General features: G+C 40.7%; 1 protein-coding gene across 1 annotated transcript in view; it reads left to right on the plus strand.

Annotated features, from left to right (window-relative positions):
- The window catches only part of rab26 (RAB26, member RAS oncogene family), a 68,007-nt gene that overhangs the window by 761 nt on the left and 44,965 nt on the right, over positions 1-22,281 (plus strand). The window contains exon 2 of the mRNA XM_023408116.2: positions 2,712-2,822. Coding sequence (XP_023263884.1) covers positions 2,712-2,822 — 111 coding nt within the window. The remainder of the gene's footprint in view (positions 1-2,711; positions 2,823-22,281) is intronic.

Here is a 22,281-nt window from a genome sequence, read left to right on the forward strand (position 1 = left end):
GGTGTGTGTTAAGGGTCGATGTTTTGCTGTCAGGTACACGAGAAAAACATTTTGACTTACTATTTCATAATTCTGATTTAGTATCGGATATTTTTTTTAACTTTTGGCTTATTAACTCATAATTTTGATCATGTAAGTTCAAATTTGACTTAGTATCTCATAAGTTTGACGTAGTAAGACAAATATTTGACTGGACCTTATTGTCAAAGTGGAAAACTAAAAACAAAAAGTCAAAATTGTGCCTAATTTTGACTAAAAGTTAAATTCTAAATTATTAGACTTATTATCTCATACTTTTGATGCAGTAATTGACTTACTATTTTATACTTTTGATTTTGTATATTAAAGTTATAATATGTAAAATTTCCACATTAAAATGTCTATATATATATATATATATATATATATATATTATTACATTACATTATCCCAAATGTTTCCAGCAATTCTCAAACCTAGAGATATCTGTGATTTTAATATGCTAACGCTCTGTGTCATCTGGTCACCTGTCAATGACATCACATCCCCTATGCGCATGCGTTGGTGGTGTGGTTACCTGCTAGAAGCTCAAAATGGACTTTTAATTCAGGTTTAAGCCACAATAACTTTTATTTTAACCGGATGAAGGATTTTAATCATCCGACATCTGAATGTTAAGTTATCAGAAATAAAAAAAATTAAAAAAAAAGCATCTGAGTCACTGATACTTAAAGTTAAACTGGGTTCCTACTGATTTAATGCCCTAGTCCGTTTGTTATGGAGAGGAGGAACGCCAGCAAAAACCTTCTGATTCACGAGTTGTCAGAGAAACAATGAAAACAAAGGTTAGCATCAGTCTCAGCTCCCAACTCTCAATGCTCAAACAGTGACTTTAGATGTGAAGCTGCTTTATTCAGTGTTTTTAACGGTTGTAATCACCGGGTCTGTTTTGACTTCCTGAACCACTCACACTGGAGGAATCAAAACCAGGAAGAAGCTTACGCAATGGCGGTGCAGACAACAACTCCCATGATCCCGCGCTGTTTCAAGATGTCACCCATTGTTGTCTTTCGTCATTGTTTTGATTGAGAGACCGCTAGAGGCAGAAGGTGCAAACTTTGCGTCTCATTTTGACTGAGAAAGTTGAATTTCGATCCACTATTTCATCATTTGTGTCACCGTGAGTTTTTATTTTCATTATGCCTATTTTTTTAAAATTTTTTTTTTATGTCTTGGCAGAAATTGGCCTCCGTAGATTTGCCTTCGCGGTTGTGATATGCTGCTTGCTAGAAAATGTTAATTTCACCATTATTTCCCTCAAGGCACATGGTTAATAAAATTCACAGGACTATTGTTTTATCCATATAGGTCAATTCATCCCCAGTGTCTGTAATTGCATCATGTTAAACTCCAAAAAACTCCTCTCACATGCATGAAATACTCCCAAGTACTCCCAGTGTGTCTCCACGCTTGTCTTTTCAAATGCTGAAGTTTAGGAACTGTAATGGCCGACAGAAACATTAAGCGGTGAGCGCCACAGTTGGAGTGTAATAAAGCAATAACAGTGCAATAACACTGGAGGTGTTTCTATTATGTATGAGATCACTTGACAGTGGTGCATTAGGAGGCTTTTTGTTCACAAAACATCTGGCAGCAACTGCACATCCCAAATACATAAGACATTTTCCGTTTTACCAGATTCTACTTTTAAATTATGTTTTATTAATTAATTAATTAATGTAAAACGTCATAAACGCAAGTAATACTTTTAACTGTAAACTTGAACTGAAATTAACATAAATGCTGTATACAATAAAAATACATAAAATTTATCAATATACCACAGCCTGTAAAGCTTCTCATGAAGACAAACTTATTCAGAATATTATAATACGTCATGTTGCTGCCAAAACTTCAATAATTTAAGTATAATTTAAAATTTTATGATGTTGTTTGGATGTTGTTTCTCTTGAAGAATCACACTGGACATATTTTCAGCTTTTATCACTTTTCATTGATTAATAAAAAAACAGGTAGATGAATACATTACGTTAATTAATGCATAATGGAAATAGTAATTAGCTGCAGCCTCATTGACGATACAGCATTGACAGATAATAATTTTAAAAAACAACGAATTGGAGATGATAAATAATAATGATAATCTGTGTCGCGCAAATCTGCAAATCTGAATTCTCATCACGTGGGTATTAATTTTGGACCCTGATTAACAACTGTTCCCGTGACAACCCCGCCAAAATCTCTGCTCAACTCTGACTCTGTATAATACACAGAGTTGTATCGGTTCAGTGTCTCAAGTATCACCTCTAATCGCAGCAAATCCAACACAGTCGGCTCTCATATCAGGATGCGCCGCTGACGGCGGAGTCTATAAATAACAAATTAGCAAAGCTTTGATAGGCACAGTACATGGGTTTGTGTTGCCTGATGAGAAGGAAACAAAACAAACAAGCTCTGAGTCCCACCTCTCCCTTCTCTCCGTCCCAGTGGTCGGAACAATCTGCTCGGTCCCACTGGAGAGACTGGAAATAATCTGTTTCCCCTGTACGTGTGTCAGTGTCTTACATTTCCTAAACTCTGTTTTTACCTGAGCCTTTAACCCTCCTCTACTTCTTATCATCCTCCCCCCCACACACACACACACCAACACACACACACACGGCTTTGGCTTTTTATCAGCCAACACCTTTCTCTGTGTGTCTGTGTCTCAGGTGATGCTGGTGGGGGATTCAGGTGTGGGGAAGACTTGTCTGCTGGTTCGCTTCAAAGACGGAGCCTTTCTAGCCGGAAGCTTCATCTCTACTGTGGGTATCGACTTCAGGGTAAGTGTGAACACGAACACACTCGGGATGAAAAGCGGACCTCAGTTCAGTCGACACTTTGGGTTTGGACGTTTGTTTGGAAAGCTTCGGGAAGTGCGACTCTGGCAGAACAACATATGTCAGCGACAGCAGTGTGAAGCTTTCCAAATCACTTTAAATGCCTTTCACCGCGTCTGACAGAACGTAAACACAGAAAATAGCCCCCTGGATTAGCTTGCCGGCTAACCGGGCTAGCTGTTTGATTAGTCAACTAGCGACCTATGTATTGCAATAGAAACAAATATCAATCACTTGCACATCGTGTCATATATAACACAATTACACTTCAACAGAGGTGCAACAAAAACGAGCTGAAGGGACACGTGGCGAATGCAAAGTTAGCATGACGCAACGGTGGAATGGACACAATTATAACAGGAGGGAGGTTGGAAAATACCACATTTCCTTTAAACTTGTACTATGCCACCGGATCGTACTTTTCCCACAATGCAACTTGACTTCGTCTTTCTTTAAACCCTCACTCCAGGTTGAATTCCCTCCTCTTGAATTTTCCAGAAGCGGTTGTTTCCTCAGACTTTTGAAGTTCCCTCCAGAGTCACGAAACACTTCATACAACGGTTTCCATGGGCTTGACTAATACTTTCTATGACAAATAATTGAAGTTTGAACATTTCCTGTTTGCAGAGAACTGAACAGACTTTTCAGGATTGAATTCTTTGATCAAGAGTGTAATTTTCCTAAAAAAAAAAACCTTGTATGGAGCTCAACAACGGCGCTTTAGGAGCCGATGTTCTGGTTCAGCTCTCTTTCCTATATGAGAGTGGTGAGGTGTTTAAACCCTGCCGGTCCCTATGGGATACAACACATTTAAGATAAATTAAAAAAAAAGGTAATTTAAAGTGTGATTATTTATTGACGGGGCTAATCCTTTCTTTACTGCTAATGGCTAACCCATTTCCTGCCCGTTGTGCCCCGGGGGAAACTGCAGACGAGGGTTACAGTGCCACTAAAGAACAGCTTCTCTTTTGAGTGTCGCAGCCTCAGACTAGAAGCAGTGACCTGTTTCAGTCTTTTACCGTCTTGATGCTCCCGCAAGCGAGATCCCTATAACTTCACAATCTGACACAGCTGTTTGTGGAAAAAAACCTTCCCAGAGGAAATGTTCTCAGCCCTGATGCTGTCATCCAGACTGAGTTACAGGAGAGCTGCTGTAACAGTAAGAGAGAGGTTAAGATCCAGTGTAGCAGGAAGGAGTGCTGAGCTGAAAACACACCGTTGATGCCGCCCAGCAGGATGTCTTAGGATGTGTGTTTACAGTGCTAGCACAAATAAGAGGCACCACAGTGTGTGAAGTTAACACAACCACACTGCGTATAAAGCACACAGCAACATAATGTTTTACCCTGGAAGCGGGTGACTTTTATGTTGCACTGAGCCCGTCTCTTAAGCAACGTTCAGCCAGCAGAGGAAGTAAAAAGTCCAATCAGACGAATGTGCCAAGCGAGGACGCGGCTTTGAAACGAACGCTGCTTTCCTCAGGCGATAATGCTGGAAAACAGGACAGTGGTGTGGAATACAGGATCACACAAGAAAATAGAGCAGTCTTTTATGGGCAACGTAGATATAACTAATCGTCTTTTTATCTGCATCTGTGGAAGAAAGTCTTTGCAACAAGAAAGAACGGTCACTGTCACTTCTAAAAACAAACATAAAGAACACGCACCTCCGGAACGAACAGCTGACTTCTGAAAGTCTCTGTGACATCCAGATGTTGCTTCAGTAAATGTATTGGATGCTATTGGAGCAGTGTGCGGATGCTTTGTCTGCGTCTCCCCTCATTATCACTCCTGTGTGTGATGGGACTGTCCGCCCAGGTACTGGAGGGTGACAGTATGAGCAGATTGTGATGAATGATTTATTGGTTATTTCAAAGCAACACTATTCAAAATATAGAATTGCAATCACTGTTTTGTTTGTTTGTTATTTCTCTGCTGCGCTCTCACATACACACATGTGTATTTCTGTACTTGTAAGCACTCAGCTCATGCTGCAGCCTTCAATTCATGAAAGTACATGAGCTGCTTTTAAAAATAAAAAGTGTTGGTATCAATATCGATAGTGGCAGTTCTGGCCCTGTGTTACTTGGTATCGGATTGAATTAATGCGTGCACCGTAGCCATGTTCATGAGGATGGGGGATTATTATTTCAGAGGTTTGCACATGTAACGAGCAGACATGCACCATTTTCATTCCCCTGCTTTAGGAAGGAGTGAAGCTCTTTAGAAAACACCGACCGTCTCCTTTCAGTTGTGGTGAAAACAAACTGGGATCATTTGGTTGTGAATGTTTCAGTGTTTAACAGATACGTCTGGTCACCGTACGCTAGGCTAAGCTAACGTTCGCCGGCAGTAGCTTCATATTTAAATATGAGAGTGCTTTCAAATTTCTCCTCACTCTCGGCAAGAAAGTGAATAAGTATATTTCCCCAACACCAAGTGTTAACCTTTACACCTCTTCTTTTAAAAGAAAAAGGGAGGGCCATCTGAAATGTCCTCACTCTCAACGTGTCAAACTTTTAATTGGTTCTCACAAAGATAGATGTACAAGAGAACGCACACATCAACTTCCTCTGGCTTTTTAATGTGCTCGCTCGATCTCACTCCGCTTTAATCTCCTGTTTTGTATATATTTGATGTCTGCAGCTCTTTATCTCTTCATTTTATTCTTAGCGATGTGACGAGACGCTGAAGGAAAAAGCACTGCTACAGTGTTTTGAAATTGTTCTGCTTTGACAGCTTACTTATTAAAAACTTTAAGAACATTGTGAACATAGACATGAAAAATGATCCAGGTTTGTTGGCGCACTTCAGTATGCACTTTGTTTAGTGATAAGCATTTTGGAGAGTTTTATTATTAAGGCTTGTGTAGTGGCTGTGACATGATATGATACTATTTTTAAATAGCAGAAGCCACTTATCTATGTTTAACCCTCCTGCTATGGGTAATGCTATCAGTTCATGCTAAGATGTCGGACTGGAGCTTGTTATCGCCATGACACGTGGATGACCAAAGGGCAAATAAGCTCAGCGAATTTCTTTAATTGACACTGTTCACTGATATTTGATGTAATTCATTTCCAGCAGCTCGCAGTGCAGTAGAGGTCATCTTGACTTTCACCTTGTGCTTAATTGAAATGGGTAAAAAAAGGATTTCCTTCAGCGTTAAATTGTTCTTTGAGGTGATTTAGTCGATATGTTCTTTGCTTAAAGCCATTGGACAAAGTTGCAGAAAATGGTTATTAGGACATTTGTATAACTTTTGTTTGGAAAAGTTACGGTTGGATAATTCAGTTTTCTCTTCCTCATGTCGTTAAGTTAATACTGATCATTTTTATTTATGTTTTCTGACAGTTTGAGGACAGTCTGAGAAAGTTAGAGCTACAAAGTGTGATACGATATGAGATGATACACCAGCTTGTTATCTGTTCACACCTCGTCCAAATGACCCCGTTGTTCTTCTGCTGGAAATAATCACATCTCTGTGCTTTGGTGTTTCTCCCAGTGTGAATACAGGGCTGCACTAAGTTGTGCCCATCAGGCAGCTCTGAGAATATATTGGGAACGTTGGGAATAAGCTGTGCTGTAAACTGCTGCTCTCCAGCTAAAAGCTGATTAGTGTAGCTGTGAGTGCAGCACTGAGCGTTAAAAACCCTGCAGTTTTCAGCACTGTCAGGATTGTGCAGCAATGTGACCTTTTACATTCAAGATAATGAGGAGTAGGAGTCAGCACCCATAAAAAAAAAAAAAAAAACTTTTTGGAAGAGGGCGCAACCTAACTTCTTTCTGCCTTTTTTCGTCCATTTATATTTCTCTTGACAGAATGAGATGGTGAGTCAGAAACCAAAACTTCAAACACTCCTCTTGTCTCGTCTCCTCCTTTCTGTCTTTCTCTGGGAGAATTGTTAAACTCGCCGATGAGATTCATCCTTTCTGCGGCGGATGATTAGCAGGGTGTGTTTCTGCCTCTTCTCCCTGCTGTCCATGATGTGTGTGTGTGTGTGTCTGCACATTTAATCATGTGTGCTGCCTCCTCATTTCCATAGTTTGGCTTTTCCTCTCCCTCTCGCCACCTATTCGCTCTGCCTGAAGTGATGCAGCACAGCACCGGACCGGTTAATCATTAAACTAACTGCCTCACCCGTGCACCGACGCAGATGGTTTTCTATGCATGTGAGAGAGAGTGTGTGTGTGTGTGTGTGTGTGTGGCCTGGAAGGTGCAACAGCCTGCCAGAGCATGACAGGAGGATAATGTTCACCACCCGCAATGCCCTTTAGAGATAATTGCCATGTGACACAGTTGCCGCGTGCGATTGTTTGTGTGTGCGCGACCGGCTAACACCGAACTCTCGGAGGAGGAACAGCTGTAGGAAACAGCTGCCTTGAAGCCACAACATCTTTACTGTTTTAAAGTTCCTCCCCACACATGTTTTAAACTATGTAAAAAATACTCTGCTATGATTAATATTTTGTTTTCCCACATAAAAAGTAGGTCGACCTGAGAAAGAGCACATCACATGAACGATTAGTTAAAGTTGCAACCTGTTGATTAGATCATGAGTAAAGTTACAAATCCATTCATTGCATTATATCATGACGTAACAGCTGAACGGGAGGGAGCTGCTGTACCCGAGAACAACTGGCGCTAGTAGTGATGGTCCGCGGTGAGAGGAGTGAAATGACGCTGGAGAAATCACTTTATCCTCTTCAGTTCGAGAGGCAATATTTGAACTATTTTATTGTATCTCATTGTCAGGCTTTCTTATTTGATTTGTCTTTTTCATTTTTCCACACTCCAGACTGAACCAACCTCTATGAAAAGTGCTATACTAATAAAGTTTGATTGATTGATCGCTTGAATAAAGCGCACCTCTATTGTGCGTTGTACTTTGTCAGTCACGAGGTTAGATTTAATCTGCTGGATTGCTTTATGGCACGAAACTCCAGAGCAAATGGAGCTAAAGCTTTCAGAGTTGGTGGTGAAGGAAGATGGTGGGAAGAGTCACAGAGACCTGGAGAAGTCATTTCTAATATATTTATTCTCTTCACTGAAGGCGAACGGAGAACATTCAACAACAACAGGAGAGCAGTGTGTAAATGACGGGACAAACTTCACTTTTGTCTCTTGTCACTGTTTGGGGATCAGGCTCATCAGGCAAAAAACACTATGGTGGAAGGAGTGAAAGGACACTGGAGAAACCACTTCCGACGCCTGTTGTTGTTGTTGTTGTTGTTGTTGTCGTCGCCATCCACACTGCTCCCCACACCTCCTTGAGCTGTCTGGGCTGCTGGCCCCCGGAAGATTGTCAGTGTATATTCAAGACTAATACGTTGCACTGAACGTCAAGCTTGTGAGATTTACACAGCGGGGGGGGGGTTCATTTTTAGAGCTGGCCATCCTGCGGGCGTGAGATAGTAGCTGCTTCTCCTGGCCGTGGTCTCTCTAATTAAAACAGTTAATTTAATTTTTTACCAATGGTATCTTTAGTACGTGCACTCTTGCCCCTTGTTTCTCCAGCTGCCTGTTTGTCTGTGCATTTAATGCAAGACCACTTTTTGAATGTGCTGTGTCAGTATCCTGATCGACGGATTATAAGACTGATGACGGTTACAGCCTCTCTGCGGCGCTTCAGGCTCCCAGACGCCGTCCATCGATCCTGGGACGCCTCATCTGCCCCCGAGGAACGTCTGTGCTATGTTCATGATGCAGGCAAATCTCACCAAACAAAACATGCTCTTTATGCTTGACTGTCGGCTTCGAAATACACTGGTAACCGCACTGGACAACACTGGTTGTCATAGTAACACTCTACAGGTACACCAAAGGCAATTTTCTGTCCACAATGTGAAACGGCTGAAAGGTATAGTCTGCATTATGCATGTGCCGACACACACACACACACACACACACACACACATTTTTCAGACACTGATTCACACTCGTATTCACACACATACAGTCATCAACTCCTAATTGTTTAGCAGGATGAGTCATTCATATCTGAAGGGCCTCACCGTACATCCATGTTTGATTATGTGTGTATGTGTTGTATCGTGTTCAGCGCTCGATGAGCTGATTTTAACCTGGATTCACTCACAACACTCACTGACAGCGTGTAGACTCTCACCAGCGCTGTGGGTTCGACACGCCACCTGAACATTATTTAAATGAACTTACTTGTTGTGCTGTATTTCCGTTATATGACAATCTTTTTGGGTAAAATCACAAACCCACGATCTGACTCAACATGTACATCCTGTTTCTGCTCGGATTTTATTGTGAAAATCGTGACTTTAAGGCGCGATTCGTATCTTTTTTATTTTTTATTCTATCTTCATGATCTCATCGTCACATCTCAGCAGGTTCATTTAATGAACATATTGGCTTTAATCTTAGTGGACAGATAAACTTAGCAGCTCACAGAATCTTGTCTGGAGCTTCAACTTGGATTTATTGTGACATATTAAAATTTTTAACAGAAGAAAAAACTTAAAATCTGAATGGAGTGTATGCAACCTGCTTAAGAAGATTACGTATAAGACAAAGTTGGAGAATTGTTCATTTTATTTTTCTTCATGTTGATTTTTTTGCTCATTTTAACAAACAATAAAAACCTCAAACCACTGCACAAACCATAACAAACAGGACAATAAGTTAAATTGACAATCAAGCCAAACTCGACCACCAAATAAACAAACGAGTTACAGAGCGGGTCATTACTGTCAGAAGCTTCCCGTCGGTTCTACGCCACATGATCTGCTCTTCTCCTGCAGCGTCGGCTGAAAATAAGCCATATGCAGATGCGTTTCCGTATTCATGAATAAGCAAAATGATGAAACACACTCATGCTAATAAGCCGCCACGGGACGACAACAACACCGGGAACAGTACAAAGTCAAAGTCACATTTTCTGCAGTCTTACGTAACCTATCATTTCTACTTCTCTCCCCTTCATTCCTAATCCTCTCTGCTGAAGGGTTTCATTTACATTTACTTTGCTTCTCCTTCTTTGAGTCGGTAAATTACTCTTGTTGTATAACACGACCCCAAAGTGAAGTGGCCCAGAGGACCTGAAGACCTGGTGACAGACGTACAGGGTCTCTGTGGGTCCTTAAAAAGTCCTGAATTTAGGCTTTTTAATGTCTTAATTATGATTTTGAAAGGTCTTAAAAATTTATTGGATTATGAAGTTATCGTTAATAAAGTTGCAGTTGTTTTGAGGAGAGATTTTTATTCACACTGTAACAAAACTACAAAATGAAACCAATATGGAGCCAATAACCACTAATGCAAACTGGGCAGCCTGGTCAGAATTTATTGGAGCATTCCCAGCTTGTGTGTTGTGATATTGTGTTTGGGCTGATGTGCTGTCTCCTCGCATTAAAATGAAAGGAAGTAATAAGTTAAAATGGTTTTCTATTAATTCTGGTAAGTGCATGTTCTACGTGATCGACCTCAAGGCCGCAGCATTTAGTGCTCAGGTGAAGCCCGCCAAAACTGCACAGTCTTAAACTGTGTTCATGAGGGTCTTAAACTTGAAACACCCACAGAATCAGGTGCGTTCGTTTGCATCACACAACTACTCATGTGCTTGTTGGGTTCCCAGGAGACTGTTGTTATGGACCAGTAACCGTGACAACACAGCAAGGCAAATGAATTTGTGGAAACTGCTTCTACCAGATTCAGCTCGTTAGGCTGCCAGATGGCTTTCAGGCTTTTATTTTTTTTTCTCGAGCTTCAGAGGTGACTGAGGTCATCAGCTGGGGACGGGGGAATGTTTTGGTTGTGGTTATTGCAGCCACAGAGGAAGCCGTGACCAAAATCGCATGTGGTGACAAATTAACAGATGGGTTTATAGACAGTATTCATTCAGGCGGGGGCAGGTTGGTTTAAAGAAAAGCTTTGCTTCGCGTTCTCGCAGCTCGGCGCGCTCAGATTTGGAAGCGTTCCAGTTCAATCACAGTCTTCTGCTGAAGGCCGCCGAACGGCTCCGCTGGAGCAAGTCGGGGTTAAAGTGTTGATCTGTACTCCACACGAGGCTTCACGTGCAGGACTGATTTCTTTCAATGAGAAGCTAATTATACAAATGTGACAGAATGGGCAATATCAGGCTTTTAGGACACAAAGGACACATCCTCAGTATTGTTGCTTAAAATATAAAGGTTGTAACAACTTGGGGAGGAGTTTAATGATCAATGAGAAGAGGAACGATGATTAAAGGGTAAATATCTTCTTCACAAATAAAACGCAGTGGCTGCAACATGGGAATCGGTCACATTCTTACTAGGAGACTTGTTTGCAGCGGTAGCATTCGGCTGATCAATGATGTGACTTGATCTCGCAGCTCCATCACTCGCTCAGTCAGTCACTCAGTCAAGGACATTTGCGTTTATAGGGCTCTGCCTGTTTACACATTCATCTGATGTGGAGCAACATCGGCATCCATTTACAGTTGTGTTTCTGGGCACCTGATGCATGTAACTCCAATATATAATAGTTTTATTTTGCCACTGTTTTCACTAACTCCTGAGAGAAATATCTGACTCTGCAGCTGCAAATTCTCCACTAGTTTTATTGATAGATAGATAGATAGTTTTATTAATCTCTGGAGGGAAATTGAATTGTCATAGTTCTTAATGACTTTATTCAGTCTATTGGCCTCCTTTGCTTTGATGCCCAAGTGTCTGCATATTATGTCATTCATTGATAATTTCAAAAGGTTCATTAGTGCAGCTTTAAACTACACTAAAAGTGACTAAACTAACATCAAGCTGAAGGAGAATACTGACATTACTATGGTAATAAATGGTTCTGTTTTGGTTTCCTTAGGGAAAGACCGTGTTAATAAGTTTGATAATAGAAGTTATGTCATTATATCACCACCGGTGTTGAAGAACGATACTACATCCATCTACCAGCCCAACCTTCACACTCTGCTGTTCTGCTCTGTTAAAACATCAGTTCCCTGAGTTGAAACTGAAGTTGACACTCAGTGAAAGATGACATGTCGTTATGAGAGTCATCCCGTTTCCTCTCTATAGAGTTACATAATTACACATCTGATAGCTGCCCGATTCAATTACACACTTTCACAGTCTTCTGCTGAGCAGCTGAACCGGAGCAGTCGGCAGTACGATGCCTTGCTCAGGTGCACCGCAGCCATTCACTTTTACCCACTCACCGTTTCTCTGACAGTCCAGGCCTCCAAACTGGTGACTGGAAGTCTGTCACGCCCCTTTTGAGTTTCTAAGTTTATATTTGTGCCGTCTATGATTGATTAAAGGTGAGATTTATAATTAGAAGTTTTATATTAAGGAGGTCGTGAGGGAAAATAAATCAGAAGAATCGCTTTGTCATTTAAAAACAGCAGCGTGAGTGTGTCAGTATTATCCGACTCTTTGTCAGCTCAAACACGACAGATGCTGTTTCTGTTTGGGGAATTAGTTTTGTTTGTGCGAGTGATTTACTGCAATGGATGGAGAGAAACAGGTTAACAAACTCCCTTCGTTTCAAACTGTGTGAGGACAGAATTAGTCTCTATCTGTAATTTGTCACAGTTAGAGAAATCGCAAAGAAAACACAGCTGTGTTCAACTTCTGTTCTCTCCATCTGGGTTCGTCTCCTCTCAAGTTGTTGCGCAGCGTCACACTAGAGTCCTTTCATTTGGCTTCAGCAAATGATCTACACAGACTTCAAGATGTCCCAGAATATTTGAGAGAGGGTTACCGAGGCTTTTGGGAACATGAGGAGCAAATTGTATCATATTTTCCTCCAAAACAAACAAATCCCTAAAGTCTGTTCATAGGGAACAAGTTCAATTATCTTTTAAATGGGAGGGAAGATAATTTCACATATAATGTATAACTAGGCTTTTTCTGCAAAGCATAGTCACTCAGAAATAAAAGGTAATATTACAATAGACACACACAGACACATTACATAACATGCAGCAACAACAACAACAAGCAAATTAAACTTAAAAAAGCATCAATCCTCCGACTCAGCCTCCTCCAGCCTGAACAACCATGTAGGTCGTTTTTTCCCAGCCCGTGATACCAGAGTGTCTCTTGAAATAGACCCCGAAATAGCCCTCTTGCGTACCGGACCTCAGTTTCATGGTTACTCGAAAAAACACGACTGTACCGATCGTCACAGTGGTTACTATAGTAACGGTCGTGGCTTGGTTAGGTTTACACTAAAACTTCTTGGGTAGGTTCAAGAAAAGAAGGTGATTCGGGTTAAAATAAGTACTTCCTCCACATCAGACGATCTCTGTTGTCATGGTTACAATAATAACAACGCGGTTAACTTTGTTGAACGCCCGTGGATAAAAGAAACAACATAAACTGCTGGTTTCACGTGGGAATCGAACACACCGTTCTCCTGTGTTTCGTTGACCCATCCGTCCACCACAGCCTCCTCCTGACGTCGCCACACTTTTCCCTTCGCTCCTGTCATAACGACTACAGCCACTAGATGTCGCCTAGCAACAAAGCGTAACTATGGGTCATATTAACCTGCGGCACAAACGACCTGAGGGCTCGATTTTTTTTTTTTGTACATGAGGACAGTCTCTGTTCAGTCCAGATACTTTCACTACAAACCTATTTAAAGCTTCTGCATGTTACAAGGCAAATCAAGGTTTAAATAGTCAGTGCTGCATTCAGGGGCACAAGTTAGATCAGTATTTTGCAGCATTTGTTAGGAAAGTTTCTTTCTGTTATTGCTGCTCAAGGCAAGATTTTTTTTTTATGTAAAAATGTAACCATGTTTTCAGCCTTAGTTATGAATTGAAAATATCCCAATCACCCATAAGAGAGACAAATTATTCATCCATTTTGCCTCTGTATGTATTCAAGGCTGAGAGAAAAACTGTCTGGGGAGTTCATCACAGTCCACAAACAATCACGAGAGTCACAGAACATCTCATTCACATAGCCATTTTTCTCGGTGGCCTAATGGAGCATGGAACCTTTAGGGAACTTTCAGTGCTTTTTTCTTCTTCTAAATTAAGATTTTTTTAGAATCCATTACCCCGACTAACCCCAGAGAGTGCACACAGCATGTTTGAACTACGCTGAACACACCGGCAGACCCGTAAGCGAGCATCTGCACACGACAATCATGCATATTCATAGACCTGCAGAAGGGGATGTTTCAGGCTTTAAAATCAGGTATGCTGTATCATCAAAGGACAACGTTTTCTCTCTGCATCCCTGAAATGCAGTATGTAATACAACTTGCGAGTGAGAAGAAGCTGTCCTTATCTTGAAAGTGGTGGAAGGGCAAGCTGTTACCTAGGTGATCAATTAATGTTCCTGCTCGGTGTCTTCAGTGGTGATAATGTATTCCCCTCCCTGCCTGTATGTCCCAACCTTAATGAATCAACTCTAATCCCATAACAATGCGATTCACAAATCACGGCTGAGGGCAAGCTCTGCTGAAGATGGCAGCGTGGTTGTGTTTCTTTTTTTAATGTGAAGGTGATACTGAAGTACCCACACACAAACACAGGTATACACGATCCATTATGGAAACAACAATATTAATGTCTGGTTTACAGTCTCTGTGCTGCACTATTACTAAGCGAGTCACTTTTTTGTTTTATGTTAATTTTAACCACATTTGAGTCACTTAATTATTATTTTAGTCAACAGAAATTAGTCATTTTATTCTACTTTACAAAAGTGAAGTCTCATGCGTTTTAATGTTACTGTCTTTTAAGCATTCTGAAGCTACAGCTGTTGCCATCTTTGTTGTGTACAGTTAGCACGGTTATACACCATGAAGTCCAGGTTAACTTGAAGTGCATGTGTCTCAGATTGATGAAGCGCCTTTGTGTCTTTTGCATGTGTTTTCTTAAGTTGCAGTGCGTTGAGCTCTCAGGGCCACCGTAGTTTCCACCGATGACATAGCACCACAGAGTTAGTGGTTCCAACTGCTCTTGTTAGGATCTACTGTGTGTGTGTTCAGCCCATAACTCTGTGTACCTTTTTCTTTTTGCTGAAGTGATCGTTGACATTTATGAACAGAAAGATCTTCACTCTGTGTGTTCACTCCAGCTTTTGTGTCTGTTTTCATAAACTGAGTAAACAGCTGGTTGAATCACTGCATTGTTGCAGCATTCTGTTGAAAACTGACTTCTTCTTCATGACTTTATTCCAGTTTCAGTTTTTGATTGAATTTTAAGCTGTTTCTGACCAAGATAATTCATTTCTTATTGCCTTTTAAGTCCTCCACATCCCGAGAGGACGTTCCTTCAAGGCTTTGATCCTAAAATAAATGGATCAGGTAACAGGAAATAGCCTCTCACAGACTGTTTGAAGAGTAGTTGACATTGATTACAAAGTGGAGAACACCAATGGTGGAAGGATGACAAGACAATGAGACATTTCAACATTATTCCCTCTTCCTCCTCACCTTCTGTAATAAGACATTCTTCATGTCTGTAATCCTGGGTTTGGTATTCTACAACAGTATCCATGTCATCACTGAACCCGACTCCCACAGCGCAGAAATCAAATTTTGTGTAACTTTACATTGAGCCCATATAAACAACGATGTACAGATCTCACATGGCAACAAAAACAAGTGAATTTTCAAAACTAGGCTACTATGAATGAGTGGAAGTCAAGGACACAGGAAAAGTAAAGGTACAAAGGGAACAATAAGGAGTGGAGCTGAAAGCTGTGACAAGCACATCAACACGGCTGAAAATAGTTTACTCTGTGTTGTAGCTATTTCAAGGCTAAAGCAACACGCAACTCTCTGAAAACCACTGGCTCTGTTCTCTGTGCCTGTAGCACCATCCCAAAAGTCAAGGCCCTGGTGTTATTGAACGTTAATTTCAGAACAACCTACAGCGTTAACTAACCACCACTGTTAAAAATGACCTTTGTTCTCTTTATTCTGCCTTCTACAGGGCAGTGCTGAATAAACATCGTTCTTGAATACTAAACAGTTGAACCACAACCAGAACTACAGCGTTTCTTATCCAATTGTCACCATGGAAATGTACTTTTTGTAAATCCAATCAGAAAAAAAGGCCAGTTTAATCTGAATTTTGTTTTCAGTTCAGACGCAGTAGTTAAAAAAAAAAAAAAAAAAAAAAAAATTAATCAGTCAGCAGAAAATAAATCACATATTTTGATAATCAATTAATCATCTAGATAATAGAAAACTGAAATCAAACATTTTGCAGCTTAATATTAGATTAATGAAATTACAATAATGAAAGTAATCATTAATTTCAGTCCTAATTGACTTTAGTGGAATCATACTGAAATGATACTGTATCCATATTGTGTTACCATTATGCTAAATCCTGTCCAAATTAATTAATGTTTTTCAGCAAATTTTAATTATAAAATGAAAAAAGTCTTTGACGTTTTGTGTGAAAGTTTTTCTCTGCAACAAATCCTCCAAAGTGAAATGATATTATCCATGGTTTGCCCTCCAGAACAACACGTATTATTGCTAATCTGGCAACACTATCAACAAGAACACATTGTTTATCCGTGCCTCCCAAAACCGTTGCAAATCACTGTGAGAAAAAATAGATCCATTTTATGATGTGACATCTCTATGGTTATGGGTAGATTAGGTTACACAAACAAAAAATAAATGTTCAGGGAAAAAACATGCTCATGATAAAAAAAAAAAGAAACCTGCTGTAGGACATGGAAAACAAACAGCAGTGTCTTGTGTTAGGTCGGAGTTATAATTCCTGTGGCTGAATTATAACTCTTCACACACTCCATTGCACTGAACATCAGTTGAGTATTTATTTATTTATTTTTAAGCTATTCTTTTGTTTTCCTGTATATCAATACTGGAATAACAGTCTTATCAATAATGTGAAATGTATTCCAATTGTATTATCCAACTCCACAATACCAAAAATAGTTAGCTGCACTCAGATGTGTTGTGTGTAAATCTTTCAGTCATCCTCTGGCTGTTTTTATATATTATAACACAAGTTAAAATAAAACTTTTTAGTATACCCAGGCTGTAATGTCGTCCAGGATTAGCAACCAAGGACAAAACAAGACACACTGAAGTGAAAGCTCCAGGTGTTTGTTTGAGTTTCAAACTATTGTGAGATGTCCTCAGAAGGTTCCCTGATGAGCTCCTTCCAAAACCCAAACAGTGCTAAACATGTGCTATTTAAAAGAAACCCATTTCCAACCCATGAACTCCAGGTGGATCCTGTGGGTTTTGAAATACACAATACTGTACTGAATTCAGGAAACAGCAGAAGTAGCCGTATAACACAAAGCGTGAATGCTCGTGTGTGTTGAAAGCGTAATTCTATTCTGGCTACTCCTTTATCACAGCGTACCACTGCCTCTCACTGCTGACCCTGGAGAGTGAAGCATGAGCAGCAGAGTAGAGGGATGGAGGGATGGCGGGATGGAGGGGTGGAGGGGTGGGGGGTGGCAGTGCCTTACCCTCACTGAAACACACACACACAGCCACATAGACACATACCCACATGCTATATATGCACACAAGTAAGCAAGAATGCGATGAACTGCATGACTGCACGTACAGAATAAAGATTTTCTGATGCCCAAACTCGTTTCCATCTTCTGTCCTTTCATCTGTCCTATCTTCCCTTCAGTCAACTAATTTTCTTCTGTATACCCCCTCCAGCCTGCCAAACACACACACACACACACACACACACACACACACACACACACACACACACACACACACACACACACGTTTCCTTTTAAGCTCTATCTATCTTTGTTTCCCTTTCCCTCCCTTCCCCTCTCTCCTCTCTCAGACTCTGAAGTGCAATGGTAAAAGGCCAGCTCCACTCAGTAATCACAATAATCAAACTGTGGTTTCCAAGAAAATAAGGGCAGAGAGAAGATGAATTAAGGCAACAACTACCAAGATGTGAAAACAAAATTACTCTGCGGCTTTTGATTATCGCAAACACATTACCTCCTACACGTACGAGCCAAATAAGGAGGACCGCAATCTAGAAAAACGGCAAACCCTCCAGAAAATTCCCTCGTCTTCGTCAAATCTCGTGACGCGCACGCGTTGTTTTTCATTCTAACTGAAGACTCTGCATCAACTGTTTGCACGGGATGTTATTTAACACAGTCTGGTGTTTACATGTGTCAACGCGTTAACTTGGAACAGCTGTGTGACATGCACAAAAGTGGTGAATACATTATGCCTTCGTCTTCCTCGACGGCGTCGTCTATCTTATCTCTTTGGCGTGTGTTTGATCAGCTCCCTTATGGATATCTATCATCTGCTCATGTGCTAAAAACAAACTCCCCAGCGGAGGAGTTCAGCTTGGAAGCCGCCGTTTGATCTACGTCAAGTCAGACGCCATGTGCAGAAAGAACGCAGTCAGAAATGAATCAAAAATGTTTTTGATTGTTTTATGAAAAGGCTTAAACTTCCCCCTCTGCAGCCGATTTGAAATTTCAATCAGTTTAGACGTGTTTATTCTGGTCGAGGTGATTATACGGAGCGTTTCTGTTCTCTTTAGGCTTTTAATCTGATTAGAATTGGAATATTAGGCTCCATGTAAACCTACCTGGCGACTGTTCATCAAGCTGTCAGCCCCTACTTTCTTTACTTGACAATCAAAGCCTCAGCAAAATGCCATATTATCACACTGTGCTGCTAGAATACTTGAGTAAGAGTTCGCTCACTGTGTCATTTTAAATGCAGAGAGATAACTCTTGAGCTTAAGCAGGAGTTTTAAAGCCCAGTAGGACTTATTGGGAGAATGCCACGGACCATAATAGGATTTCAAGCCTATTGTTTGGATAATACTATCTTGTCTGGGCAAGGATTGAATGGTTTATTGGGGCATTACATGCTGCACCCTTAAAATGAAGGGTTCTGTTGAGTTCATCCTGACGCCCAGACAGAAGCAAGTAGGCACTTTATGGTCGAGAAAAACATCCTAGATAAATTCCTTGAGGGTGAGTTCAGTACATTTTTGAACAACTGTATGTTTGTCCACGTACGCTGTAAATTTAAAGTTGCACTAATCAATATTTATATAATGACAACAAGTGGCTGTCAGTTATGTAATGGTTAATTCACTGACATAATGATTCATTCGGACCATAGTCACCTGGTCAAATAGTTTCATGCATCATCCGTGTAAACGTGCTGAAATAGAGTCTCAGTAAAATACACTTCTTTGTTCATGCAGGTATTATGAATCATTTCGATCAGATTTGGTGGTTTATTTGTTCTCACCGTTCCATTGTAGCTTTGTCGAAGTTACACAGGCTGTGTAATCATGGCAAACAAAAGCTCCTCTAGGGATCACGTTTCTGCATGTGTGACGGCTGTTGCAAGTGAGAAAGAAAAACATGCAAAACAAAGCTTTCTTACTTTTGATTACCATAATCATTGTAAACACAACTGTGCCTCTTTTAAATTAGCATGGATGGAATATCATGATATAAATCGGTTTCTTTTACTGCGCCAGTGAACGACTTCCACTGGGAGCTTGTGCAAAAGAACAGGTTAAGGGGAATGTTAAAGCTTTCTCCCGAGATGGAAAGAGAGAAGACAAGTGGAACAGACCAGAGCTTTAAAGTGGACAAGTCAGACTCACTGTGGTTGGCTGCCCCCAAATCTAAAATCTTCACTGAGATTTGTGATGAGATAAAGGAGGGAAAAGAAAGAGACAGAAAGCTCCCACGGGTCCCTGGCTATCCAAACCTCAAGCCAGACTTTGCAGAGACAGATGGAAGACATATCTCATATTAGGCTTTAGGCACAGCTATACCGGTCTACTGGGGGGGGAACACATGGATTGTAATATGGGAAGAGATGGATGAAGGAGAGGGTAAGGGGATGGTCTCGTCTCAAGAGTTTGATGTGTGAAAAGAAACACAAGGTTAAATATTTTAAGACTTGATCGACAGATGGACCTTCACAGAAATCACAGAGGTCAGGCCAGAGCGCAGCACGAGGGAACGAGAATCAGAGGAGGGTGGGAGAGGGAGGAAGGAAAGAGCCTGAGCTGGGAAGATGAAGTTCTGAAAGGGAAGCTGGGCGTGGGGTCCTTTTTTTTTTTTCTTTTTCTAATAATAATAAAAGCAAAAAGGCAGATACAGGAAAGAATAAATGGTGAAAGAGAAGAAGAAGAAGAAGAGGAAGTGGGAGACAAAGAGAGTCACAGAGGGTGACAAATCCAGGATTAACTGGTCTTATTGCCAGATACAGGGTGTGAGCCATTCTGTGCCAAACCACTGCAACATGAGTGGAGGGGAGAGGAGGAGGAGGAGGAGGGGTAGAAGAGATGAGGTTTTGCACGTACATGCTGCGGTATAACAATTCTCTATGTGCCTTTACCTGGAATAGGTAAATAGGTGTTAATGTCACGGGAGTATAGACCAACATAGACGGAAACCTCGGGATGAAAAACGAACAAACACTAAAGTGCAGACAGCTGCAGTTCCTCAAACGTCCACTTGAGGCTGGCTCTAAAAGTAAGACAATCCCCATAGACTGCCAGATCTAAACAGGTTTGTAAAACGGTTTCTGTCTCTAAAGCTAAATTCCTCCTTCATGGCAAACGTGAAGTGGGTGGATTTTTATATAAAGCACCCGTTTAAATTTTATAAAGGAAGTCTTGGCTCCTCACACGCCCCACCTCTGCCCATATTTGGATTAGCTGAGAGTTAGGCGGAGTCAGGCACTGCCAAGATGGCTATCGCGGAGCAGCCCACTCAGAGCTTCAAAACCCGCTCTTCAGAAACCTATGGGTGACGTCACCGAGGCTACGTTTTATTGATATACGGCCTATGTTTGCACCCTATTGGATCAGCCCTCAGTTCTCTTCATCTGTACAACAGACAGCTGATAAGAGAGACACTTGGTCTCTTTAACTCAGCCAAAAATACAAACTTGGTACATAAATGTTTAGTTTTCATTTTAAATTGTTCTCTGACATTAAACCTTCACAGTTTATTATGTATTTTATTATTCTATAGTCTGTTCAGTGTGTTCAGTAGGTTTAACCTTGGAGCGAGAGTAAGAGTCTACAGCCAGAGTAGCAGCTCTGAACATTTCATTCATCTGGCTGATACGTTTGTCAAAAGGGACTTAGTGCATTTAAAACTCGCCAGGAAGAAGAATATAATGGCTTCAAGCTAAGTGCTAACTTCAGCATGACAACACGCTCACAAGTGACACAGAATGTTTACCATGGTCATCATCTTAGTTTAGCATGTTAGTATGTTAGCATAAATTGCAGTGATTAGCACTAAACACAAAGTACAGGTGAGGTTGATAGAAACATCGTCACTTCTGCAGGTTTTTGGTCATAAACAAAATTACTGGGCAAATTATTATTTTGACCTAAAGAGTCAACAAAGTTATTACAATTCATCCTTTGGCGAACATGAATATCTTTGCCAATCTTATCCAACAGATTTGTTTCGCTGCAAGAAAAATCAGAGGATGATCGAAGTCATGAGGAAACTTCTTTTTCAAGGCAATCATCCAATATCTGTTGAGATGCTTTAGTCCGGTCTTAGCGACCACCGACCGACATTTCCCATCATGCAACCTCACCTCTTTCACGGCTTAAAATCCTCTCACATGGGATGATGATGCGTGCTGATGGGAAGAAGTTAATGGTTAACATGAGCAGTCACCAGTTACTGTGGTTAAAGAGAAAAAGAAAGGAGAGCCAGACTCAAACTCAATCCAACAGAGAAAGGAAAAGCATCCCAGTACCAGCCAGAATGTTTGATTGACAGGTGATCACAATGAAAAAGCACAACGAAAAAACTCCTTCAACTCCTTTTGTAACACTATACACAATCTTGCTGTTAATGATAAACCAGAAAACAAATATACATGTGTTTAAATCCCTCTAACACTCATGTGCTGCCTTTGGTCAGAAAGTCTTTTGTTATCGACTCTAAATAAATTGGCTGTTGGCTTTTTTTTATCAAAAGCAAATGTCCATTTCCTGCAGACTGCTGAGCTAACATGGCAAGGCTGCTCCTTCTGTTTGAGGAGCTCATTTAAGACGCATGTGGAGGAATGTGTCTGTGTGGAAGTGTAGATACACTGAAGAGTAACGGCCCTGGGAGAACGCAATAAAGGTGTATGAGAATTTAATCACTTACTGTGAGTCTGATCAATTACAAGAGCAAAAAAAAAAAAAAAAACAGAAGAAACAAACAAACACATTTGATCAATTCACATTCCTTTCATTTTACACAGCAGATACTTTGAGCAGGAAAAGAACAGGTGCAACCAACTACGACCATGTGAGTGTACTGACTGAGGTATCCGATTTGAGACACAGTATATATCGTACTTGCCTACAGTGGTACATTTTGCTTTGTTGTCTATTCAAGTCATGAGTGAAATTTGGTTTTAAATCTGA

The sequence above is a fragment of the Seriola lalandi genome, unplaced genomic scaffold (genome assembly GCF_002814215.2).
Source record: "Seriola lalandi dorsalis isolate HSWRI2012SDOR001 ecotype SW California unplaced genomic scaffold, Sedor1 jcf7180002054354, whole genome shotgun sequence".
Taxonomy (NCBI): Eukaryota; Metazoa; Chordata; class Actinopteri; order Carangiformes; family Carangidae; genus Seriola; species Seriola lalandi.